Source organism: Ciconia boyciana, chromosome 14 (genome assembly GCF_034638445.1).
Source record: "Ciconia boyciana chromosome 14, ASM3463844v1, whole genome shotgun sequence".
Classification (NCBI taxonomy): domain Eukaryota; kingdom Metazoa; phylum Chordata; class Aves; order Ciconiiformes; family Ciconiidae; genus Ciconia; species Ciconia boyciana.
In genome coordinates this window covers 17263936-17275322 of record NC_132947.1, presented here as the reverse complement: position 1 = coordinate 17275322, position 11387 = coordinate 17263936, and the positions used below count along the sequence as shown (strand labels likewise).

The following is an 11387-nucleotide window of genomic DNA, read 5'->3' as shown; positions in this document are numbered from 1 at the left end:
ATTGTCTTGGGCAGAGGGGGCAAATTTTGCAGAAACGAACTATTCAAACATAGAACAGCTCCACTTTGAGGACTTCCATTTTTGCAGACTAGGTTAAGCTTGTTTGGCTTGACTCTTTACAGTGTGTCTTTTTCTTCCAGGTTTATCATCTGGCAAGTGTGCGCTTGCGTGATCTGTGCTTAAAATTGGATGTTTCCAATGACTTGCGCAGGAAGATATGGACATGCTTTGAATTCACATTGGTTCATTGTGCTGATCTAATGAAGGACAGACATTTGGACCAGCTCCTCCTCTGTGCCTTTTATATCATGGCAAAGGTAACATGTAGTTCTAAGAAATTCAGGGAATTTTATGTCAATTGAAAATGTTAATTGTGTTCACAGTTTACAATTTGATTGCTTTATTCATGTCATATTACTGGATAGAAGGGAAAAGCCCTTCGAAGAACTGGGTGAAGTCCCAGTTTATTTTTTCCTTGTTTTGCATAATCTTAAGAGTTCCCATCAATCAGCCAGCTGGTTAAGAGAGGATTTTTTTCTCTTCCTGAGTGCATTCACAATGACCACTGGTCAGCATAGACAAAGCAGTGTGTGGTCTCATTGCCCAATGTTTGTGTTTTCTATACTGTTCATCATCTTCGTGATCTCTGTCATCTGAACTAAAAATGCCATTGCAGTTACAGAATTATGCAGGTGCAAAAATCTGCAGGCGCTCACAACCCTATGTATGGATTAAAAGTTCCTATTCCACAAAAATCCTCTTAGCTTTTGAAGATTCAGATTGAGGAATTGAGCTGGTTGCCTGTTACTTGTACTTCTTCATTTCTTATTCAATTTGCCAGCATTGATTTAAGGTGTTATTAAGTTGGATTATGAAACTGGAATATTGGTTTGACTCAAACTTGAGAGCTTGATGGTTACAGTGGCCATCAAGTCTGATTCAGACACAGATTCAGGGAAGTGAAACTAAGCCCAGGCTCCTCTGAAACATTGGGAATGGATTACCTTTTTTCTTGAGGAAGACAAATGAAAAGGATCACTATCTCTGGAGGGAAACTGATGTTCAAATTATGACTACCTGTGTTCTTAATAACTGTAGTGTAGCTTAGGCTCATTTGACATTGATACTGATAGCTGTAGAACAGCAAAACCATTAAATAATCAGTGCTCTGTATTTTATCATGTAGTTTGTCAGTTGTTTGTTTTTGTTTTTTAAATACAGTCTTCTGAGTGCTGTCTCCAGTGCAGTGCGAGCTGACAATTTAGCCAGAGACCTTGATATGTTCTCTCCTGTCTCTTACTACAAACGTTGTTGCTCATCTGCTATTAAAATTACAGATGCATGGCTGAAAAACAAATCCTTTAACAAATGAGCTATTTTGAAGTATGAAAGAAAGCTGAAATTGCATGTGTGTATACACCTGCCTAGTTTTGTTCAGGATTTCCTCACTTTCTGTTTAGAGAAGTTAAGGGGTACAGTTTTCAAATTTACAAATACATTTTTGACTTAATATTTCCCTTCTTTAATTTTTAGTGCCACTAGAAGAAAAGTTGGAAAAGGAATAATTCCTAAGCATCATCAGCAACAAAAGGCTTTAGTAGCTAAGAAACAATGAATGTCTGAACAAGAAAAATGCTTGTTTTTTCATATTCTCATCACCAGAACTAAGTTTTAGAATTCTGTATTGTCCTGGTTTCAGCTGGGATAGAGTTAATTTTCTTCCTAGTAGCTGGTATAGTGCTGTGTTTTGGATTTAGTATGAGAATAATGTGATACCACACCGATGTTTTAGTTGTTGCTAAGCCGTGCTTACACTGGTCAAGGACTTTTCAGCTCCCCATGCTCTGCCGGGTGCACAAGAAGCTGGGAGGGGGCACAGCCAGGATAGTTGATCCAAGCTGGCCAAAGGGCTATTCCACCCCATACGGCATCATGCTCAGTATAGAAACCGGGGGGAGTGGCCGGGGGGCAGCAGTCGCTGCTTGGGGACGGGCTGGGCACTGGTCAGCAGGTCGTGAGCAATAGCATTGTGCATCACTTGTTTTGTATATCAGTATCATCATCATTTTCTCTTCCTCTGCTGTCCTATTAAATTGCCTTTATCTCAACCCGTGGATTTTACTTTTTTTTTTTTCCAATTTTCTCCCCTGTCCCACTGGGGAGGGGAGGGTGAGCGAGCAGCTGTGTGGTGCTTAGTTGCTGACTGGGATTAAACCATGATGTGTTCATAGTAATACTCACAAAAAGGCTGTAGAGAGGGAAGCTAATGGAATAGACTGGACCTGAGCAGCCCAGCCTTGCTGCTTACACTTGGTCTTCAATAGCCTTTTCTTTTCCAGGTAACCAAAGAGGAAAGAACTTTTCAGGACATCATGAAAAGTTACAGAAATCAGCCACAAGCAAACAGCCATGTGAGTAAATAGTATTGCCTTTCCTTTTTCTAAATCTTAGATAGAGGTGGCTTTTCAAGTGTTTATGCTGATAAGGGAAAAGTCAAATCCTCTTTGGTGTTACATTCGTTCTTATTCAGATGGATTTCATCTAGTCTTCTGACTTCTTTGTTTTCCTTGACAAGAGTGTTTTTCCTGTGTCCTGTAGGTTTATAGGAGTGTCTTGTTGAGAAATATTGCTGCTGATGTCCTGTTGGACAAAAATGCAAACCAAGATGTGGAGATGACAGAAGGTAGGTACAGCAAAGTAATCTGCTGTTTTTAAAAATGTACTTGTGGGCTTTGAAAGAACTGAACCATCAAGTAATAAGAAGTGAAGCAAGTTTTACAGTTTTAAATGTATTAAAGAAAAATAAATATATTGTTGAAAAAGAAACCATCTTGTCAGTAGCCCTCCTCTGTGTTAGATATGGAAAATATGCTTTCTAGTTGGAAAAAATGTTTAATTTTGTTTCCTGTAGTTGTTCTTGGACAGGAACACTGGTTAACAAAGACGAACAGTACCTGGAATATTATGTGAAGTTTTTTCTTAATATCACCTATCCTGAAGGCTTAAATAGGGAGAACTTGTTTCAGAAAATAAAAATGGTGATTCTCCAAGACCACCATTTTCTTGTATTCAGGTTTCTTTTAAATAGTTGATATTTTCTTTGCTCTGGGTTAGGGGAGAAAAGGGGTAAGAGTAGTATTTGAGAGAAGCATGAAAATTGTGCCATGCCCATTTTTAGTGATGTGTCAGGAAGCTGAGATCACAAGCCTATGTGCGTACCTATGAGCAGAGCAGATCTGCAGCCAGGATGCACGCAGAAATTCAGAAGACTGTTCCGTATGGTGAATTCCCACTGTGGGTGGGATTCAACTGCTTGAATGAGTATTAGAGCCATTTTTAAATGCCTTGTGAGGCTTCCACCAGGGTCCAGGAAAGTGCTGATCTCCTGTAGGTTCAGCATCCTGTCTAGCAGCTCCACAGTTCTTGGATGTCGTAGAGCATCTGAAGTGGCACTGGGCTCCAGTGTTTTGTCAAACAAATGTACTTGGTTACAAAGCTCTTCAGTTGCTTTTCCTGACAGACTTTTTCTTCAGTTAATAGACTCATGTCTCCTTTATCTAGTATTAACTTCTGCTCTTTTGACACCAGCTTACAGGAACGTATGCTCGTGTTGTGACACAAGGCAGACACACTAAGGAGTTACACTTATGGGTATCAGCTGAAGCTTTTGACATTTGTCTCATAGTGGACTGATTGCAACAGGCTTTATTCTGCGTTGCCCTGTTTTGCTTGGCAGTAAACAGTAGAGAGGATGAAACATAGAAGGTTGTATTCAGTAGCAGTCTGGCTTAATTAGGGGAGAGAGAACATTAACAGAAATACACTTGCTGTGTGGCTGCAGCTTTTTCCACTGGACAGCTGTTTCGTAATATGCCTGAACAAATAGTGTCATGGCTTCCTTGCAGCAGACATGAGTTGAGTACGAAGCTATTCTTTGCCAGCTGATCACTAGAAATCACAGAAGCTAAAAGCTAGGAGTTGTCAGACTGCTTAAAACTTAATTTTAAGAGCAACAAAGTGGCTTTGTACCGCTCCCCAACATAAGCATGGGAAAAGGGGTCAATTGTGCTACAATTTTTTGCTACAGCTATTTCCAAATTTGGAATAAAGATTTACTTTGGCCTTTTTAGGCGTAATCCACTAGCCTGCTAGCAGCGATTTGTAGCTCCTCCTAATGTTCATAACCATCTACAGCACACCCTGCTCATGTCTGAAGCACATTTTTTTAACTCATCTCATTAACTAGTCAATTTATGGATGAGTTCTTGTCGGTTGATATTGTAAGTCTGAATCTGAAGCGTCCAGTTTGCTGATACTGTGTCTCTGAAATCTGAAGCTCTTTCTTATTGTTAGAGTCATCTGTGAAAAGTGGCAGTTCCTCAGGACGATCCGCAGCAGAGAGCTCCAGTGAGTCGGGAACAGAGGAGAGAGGAGATCTTATTAAATTTTACAATGCAGTCTATGTAGGAAGAGTAAAATCATTTGTACTGAAGTACGATATCACAAACCAGGATCATGTAGTAAGTAAACTATTTTGGAATTTTGCTCTATCTGATAACCAGAGTCGTTTTTCCTGACAGTTAAACATATGTCAACAATTGTGTTCTGTTACTCACCTGGTGTGGTTACAGAAGTCAAATAGTTGTAGGTAATGGTATTGAGGACTTGCTTTAACAGCGTTTCAAGAGGACAAATGCAGATACAGTTCAGTTTACAACCCCAGTTTCAGCTTCTTTATATCGATGCAACACCCATTTGCTCAAATGCCTGTGGACCATCTGTGTAACGTGTCTGGAAAATAAATTTTTTCCTGTTGTTTTGTGGATAGTTGATCTGTTGTTTAACTGTTACAGGATAAAATCTTCTAAAGAAGACCTGGAATTAATCTTTCCTTCTGAGAAGTTACTGCTCTTAAATATCTTCTGATTCAGCTCCTATCCAAATTTGTCCTCTCTTGCAGATGGAAGCCCCTCCCTTGTCTCCATTCCCCAGCATTAAGCAACAGCCACTGTCTCCTCGACGGATCTCTCAGCAGCACTCTGTTTACGTTTCGCCTCACAAGAACGGTGCCTGCTTGACACCTCGAACTGCACTACTGTATAAATTTAATGGCAGCCCTTCCAAGGTAGAAAGCAAAAAGGTTGAAAGGGGTCAATTTGAGAGAGGGTTAATTAATCTCCTAATTAGGATGTGCTTTAATGCAGTGAGGTTTCATTGAACTAGTCTCTCAGTTTGCGGTGAAGGGTAGAATTCTTTACGTGGAATCCATCACTCGCTCAGCAAAGAGGTTCAGAATAATGTTTTGTTCTCAGATAATTGAAAACCAGAGCAAGTTTGAAATGGAGTCGTAGTAACTCATGATTTTTTATCTTGATCGCAGAGTTTGAAGGATATCAACAATATGATAAAACAAGGTGAACACAGGAGTAAGAAACGAGCAATAACAATTGATAGTGACACTGAATCCCCTACGAAGCGACTCTGCCAGGAAAATGATGACGTTCTACTTAAACGTCTCCAGGATGTTGTCAGTGAAAGAGCAAATCATTAAAACTGCCGGTTTTCTGCGGGATCTAAAAGCTATGGAGTTGGATACAGCTGGTGCGCTATTTATTTCTTGCTTTTGTATACAGACAACTGCCAAGTTTCTTTTAACATTGAACTTTCACCTGACTTCCACAGGATGCAAAAAGCAAGGGTTAAGTAGTAAATGCCAGAGAATGAGAGCTGGTGGTGATCTTAATTCCCAAAGGCCATGCTGTGCTATAAGTTGCTCTGTTTGAGCTGTTTTAGCAAAAGAGTGATCTGTAGAAAGCCATATTGGATGTTCTCAGGCCTCATTTAGAGCATCGTGAGTTCTGAGTGTAACTCAGCTTATAGTAATACTGGTTTTATTTTTGGAATAAGAATGATAAGGAAATGAGTGAAGTCAGTTAAGCTTCCTCAAGCTTTTGGTATTTGGGGAAGAAACTTCAAAGGTGCCTTATTTTAAAAGAATGTGGAATTTTATGCATTATTGTGGAATAACTGGAGTGAAGAACATATTGATCATTTAGCCTCAGGAAGAGCTGAGCAGTTTTGAACGGTATGATTTGTGCTGTGCTCCATCTCCTGACAGAACTTCAGTAAAAGTGTATGTTATGACGTGGATCAGACAGCTTTTGCAATAACAAAGGCAATAATAAAAAAGTACGAAGAGCAGTGACTTAAATTGGACACTGACATCTGATAAAGCACTGAGATACAGTTCAGTGAGTCTGAATTACCTTTCTCTCAAGCCAGTGAATGCTGCCACGGGTGCTGCTCCTTTCCCGTTGGAAGCCTGATAGCAACCCTGCTGTAGAAGCTGTTCATCCATATTGCAGCTTACCCATGAAGAAGTACAAGCTGGTTACAGTTGAAAAACAGCTGGGGCTTTGGCCCTCTTAACAGCTGTTCAAATGCACAAATTCATTTAGCTAATTGTATCTCTTCATTTTATTTTTTCCTGAAGATCTTAGCCTCTTGTGTAGTATCTACACTGAATGTAAGCCCATCAGATAAGGCATGTTTGTATATATGGGGGTTTTATAGCTATTAAAGGCTTGGATTCATTGGAAAAGTGTAAATTCCAGCATGCAGTTCTTGTAACTAAGTTTTTAACACCAAGGGATTTGGTAGGGTTTATTTTGCCAAAATGGAGAAAAGTCAAGGTTTATTCATTACTGTAAATCAGTAGCTTGATCTTATTTCATAATTGCATTTAAGATTAGAGCCATAGAGAAACTTCTCAACACTGTATTTTTCAGTCTATGTGTATACTGAACTGAAAAAAAATTGAACGATTACATAGGACTTGTTTAAGGAGCTCCGTTCACTTCATTGTTGGGTTTGTTTAGTATATGCTGCAAGATCTGCTGTACCACCGTTCCAGGGAAGAACACTGCGATGATTTCAAGCAGTCTCAGCTAATGAATCTGGCCAGCAATGAGGGAGGAAAAAAGTATTTTAAAGTGTACATGTGCAGGGACCCTACTCAGCAGTGAGCAGAAAGTTTACAAACTCTGTAATTTGTTTTTGAATTAACTACTTAAATATTTGATTTTTTTACTTTCCAAAAAGGTGCTTATTTCTGAAAGGTTTGACCGTAGAGAGCTGCAGTGTGAGCAAATGGCCACTGCGTGGCCTAGGTTTCATGTAGATTCTTCTGTTCGGTTCCTTTAATTTTATTCAATTCTTAATATTTGTCTTCAGATCTTGAGTTAAAAAGTACAAGAGAAACAACCTTTCTGTCTTCATCTGCTCCTCAGTGCTGTTACAACTATAACTGTTCAATGTATATACTCCAGTCCCTAAAAGCCTCCTGTGTTGGGGGGGAAATGGGGAATCTCGATTTAGCTTTCGGCAAGTCTGCTTTATTTGCATGGAGAATTGCAGCCTTTTTAGATTTCCCATCCCATGCACGATCAGCCTTAACAGCGTAAGTCCTTCAGCAGTATCGTATGATGAGAATTTAGTTGATTTGGTTTTAATTCAACATTGCGTGCAGATCTATCCTCATGTATCTGCTCACCATACTTACTGTATTCTCTGAAACTGTAGAAAACTGATGGTGCTAAAACCCTTAGTAGTTGTCATTAGGTGTAGTGTTTTTTCATTAGAAAAATGAATGTACTACAACTGGATGCAGTTCAGATTTTTTCACCTTTTAGGTGATGATAGAAGAAAATATTTTTGGACTTGTTGAACAGCTAAAACAATAGCTTATGAAAATTTTGTAACGGTTTCAAGTGCCTTCACATGTAAATATGTATTTTATAATAAACAATTAAAAAGTATTTTAACCTGTGTTGCTGTATTTCCTCTGGTCTTTTGTGGTAATTCATTAAACAATGCCTTCTGTCTGCATTTTCTGTGATGTCAAAGACCTTAATCATGTTTATGCTCCCTCAAATTTCTTTGGGATGTTTTCAGTTTAAATTCGTCGTCTTTCATGTGATCTGTCTGAAGTTTCCTCCTGAGGTTTCTGTACTGTTTGCGCTTCAGTCAGATGTGGTTTCTGGGAGAAGGTGAGTAATACGTTACTGGAAGTAACCGGAAAAACACTGAAAAGGAGAAAATCCTGCAGTGACAGGTGACGTGCCCACAGAGGGAGGGGTGACTCCCGCATAGGTGAGCTGTTGGACTCGCTGTGGGCTCCCAGTTCCTGGGCTCCCAGCACTGCAGCCGGGAGCTGCAGCGTGCTGGGCCTGGCCGCCTTCCTCCCAGATGTGCAAGTGTATTCACAACGAGCTTTGGACAAGTCCAGATTTGTACCAGCTGGCCTCATGCCACCTACCTACATACCTACAGATAAGCACACAGCTGGCAGGAACTCGGAGCTTTTTAAATAGCTCTTGTGCATCTGCTCTAGGGGAAAAAAAAGTAGGCCGATTTGTGCAGATTCAGTTGTAATGACATTTTTGACACCAGAGCTTTCGTTTTAAAAGACTGTTAAACTGTAGTTACCAGCCCAAAGGGGTGTTGAGGGGCGTAGCTGTGAAAATGTGGCTGGCTTTTCTCTTTGTAAACTCCCTCTTGCAGATCAGAGTGCCAGTGAGGGGAAAGCGTCACGGGCAGCATGAAGTGAGAAATGAGGCTGTTGCATCCACGTGCTGCAAACTGCATCCGATCTGCTGGGATCAGTGGTTTTCCCGAGCCAGACGGATTTTCACTAATTCTCCAACTGAAAATATCGCCTCCTTAACACTGCTTGAAGTGGATTCAGAGCTTCCATGTTTACTACAGGTCAGCTTTCCAGAGAGTCAAAGCTAAAAGGTTATCACCACCACTGCAGAGAGTACCATAAATCTGCTATCACTTTACATATAAGCAGTATGTTAATGTTAGGTTGCCACATCCCAAGTGTTGTACTAAGATGTGGCCTCAAGAAAATCTGTGGTTAGAGTGCAATTAAGCAGTGTGGGGAATTGAAACTGATGTTCTAGGTAGTTTCCTGTTAGGAAATACTCATCTCTTATGTTCCTACCCTGTGACTCATGGAGGGGTTTTTTGTTATTTGGAGCAGTAAGAACTGAAACTGGGGACACAAAAGGAGGTGCTATGAAAGAACTGCAAGCGTATAAGAAGTGCTGGGACCTCGGATGAAGGAAGTTGAACGTGTCGAAATCTGTCTCAAGGCCAAAGAAACTGCTGTAATCTCCAAAGTTTACAATAAGCATGTAACTCATCACCCAAGTAGCAGTTCTTGAAAAACAAGCGTCAGATGAATATGATGCCAAACTCATAATAAAACTTTTCTACTTCTTCGAGTGACCAGAAGTGTATTAGACAGGAGGTGAGTCAGAGGTGGATTACGCTTGCGGTTCCCAACCTGCCTGCAGCCAGGGCTCACAGCTGCCCCGCTCCATCTGAGCTAGAAAGCTGGGCAGAGCTGATGGGCACGGGGCTCACGCGGTGCCTTGTCTTGAAGGTTAATACACCTGAGTAAGGGGGAACCTTTGGTTTCAGGGAGCCCAGTTTACCCCGTGCGTGTGCTCCACAGCAGTGCTGCCCAGATCAGGTGCTGCCTCTCAGCTCAGGCACAGTGAACTTAAGCTGCAGTAGCGTTACTGCAAGCATCCTCTCTGCCTTCTCTTACGTGTCGTCCATCATGGTTCCCAGTAACAGAAAAACAGCTTTGCAAGAGTTCAGTCACAAGAATTTCAGCTAGTTATGTAAATACGGGGCTCAAGCAGATGAGGTTGTAAAAGGAACTGGTGCCAAGTCACGGATGGCTCTGCTGTGAACTCAGTTCCTCAGCAGTGCTACCTTCCAGCAGTGCATTTGCAGCGCTGCTTCACGGAGTCTGGCAAAATCAGGAAAGTGCTACTAGAAACGTGTAAAGTGAAAAGAAAATAAAATGAGACCCTACGCAGGAATAATCCCTCTTCATCCTGACTTTTAACATGTGCCTTGCTTTTTGTTTGTCATCCTAGGGGCTTCTATTGGATTCATTTTGGGTTTCTGCACCAAGCTGCACGTCTACAGCTAGACCAGGGTTTCCAGCGTGTGCCGCAGCAGGAGGGGCTGGGAGGGTGTTCAGGCTGCCTCTGTTGCACACAAACAAGTGCGAAGCTGAACACGAGCTTTTTCCTCCCTTCCCCTTTTTCATGTGCTTCGTTTGGTTGCCAGGGACTTTGTGCTGCTCAGAACAACGCCCTGCCTAGTGTAGTATTGTATTTTCTTTTTCTTTCTACTAGTGAGGGTGAAACCAGTAACCCTCCACCCTGTTACTACACCATGTGTCCGTCTGGTATTGTAATATCAGCAGTTTTTGCACTGATCCAAGAAGGACGTCCTGCCATTTCAGGGTATTCCTCCCTTGCTGGTTTTAGGCCACAAATGCAATGAGATCCCTCCTGAATTTTTAATTTTTTTTTGTTTGGATGAGCACTCCAGATGTATTGGGCCTGTGGATAGGATGCATGTCCTTCAACTCGGTCCCCGCCCCAAAAAGCTCTTTAGGTATGATCTGGGTGTTGAGCTACACAGGGCAGTTTTTGACACTGTCAGAGGCACGGAATGGACAGGTGATTAATTATTTCTTAAAAGGACAAGCACCAGTGACATCTGGGTGTCACTTGTGTGCGAGAGGGGAAATGGAGAAGGCGTGAGGCTATTTTATACAGTCATGTTCCTTAATGGATCTGGCCTGTTCTTGTCTCCTAAGGCTCCTTCCAAGAAGAGGAGTGTTTCCTCTAAATGGGTGGGACTAGCTCTCAGCCAGGCAGTTTCATTTCCCATGGTGAGGGCACAGTGTTGATGGAAATCTCGGAAAGACTCAGAGGGGATGGAGAGAGACTCTCAGCCAAATGAAAAACAGGCAGCAACCATTAAGTGCACTTTCCCAACAAGAGCTGAGAAGTGAGAAAGCACAATATTCACTTACAAAAGCAAATTGCTGTAGCATGACAGTAGCACACTGCTCCATACAGACACCTCAAGAAAAAACTAGAAAGGGCTTTTTGTTATCAAGATGATTTTTTTTTTCTTTTTTTTTTTTCTTTTCTAAACGTCTGAACTGTGGTGGGGAAGTTGTGATGAGAACACAGCAATTCCCAGAAATGTGTTGTGGTGAGTTGACCGTGGCTGGCTGCCAGGTGCCCACCCAGCCGCACTCTCACTCCCCCTCCTCAGCAGGACAGGGGGAGAAAATATGACGAGAAAGCTCAGGGGTTGAGATAAGGACAGGGAAATTGCTCACCAACTACCGTCATGGGCAAAAGACTGGAACTGGGGAAGATTAATTTAATTTATTGCCACTTAAGAGAGTAGGATAATAAGACACAAAACTAAAACCACCTTCCCCCCCCACCCTCCCCTTCTTCCTAGGCTCAGCTATACGCTTGACTTTTCTACCTCCTCTC

General features: G+C 41.6%; 1 protein-coding gene across 3 annotated transcripts in view; it reads left to right on the top strand.

Annotated features, from left to right (window-relative positions):
* Nucleotides 1-7814, top strand: part of RBL1 (RB transcriptional corepressor like 1) — a 28485-nt gene extending 20671 nt beyond the window's left edge. For all 3 annotated transcript variants that reach the window (XM_072879158.1, XM_072879157.1, XM_072879156.1), the window contains 6 exons: nucleotides 141-317; nucleotides 2340-2411; nucleotides 2599-2683; nucleotides 4354-4520; nucleotides 4961-5125; nucleotides 5381-7814. In XM_072879158.1, the coding sequence (XP_072735259.1) occupies nucleotides 141-317; nucleotides 2340-2411; nucleotides 2599-2683; nucleotides 4354-4520; nucleotides 4961-5125; nucleotides 5381-5551 (837 nt within the window). In that variant the 3' untranslated portion in view covers nucleotides 5552-7814. The remainder of the gene's footprint in view (nucleotides 1-140; nucleotides 318-2339; nucleotides 2412-2598; nucleotides 2684-4353; nucleotides 4521-4960; nucleotides 5126-5380) is intronic.
* Nucleotides 7815-11387: the final 3573 nt, after the last annotated feature.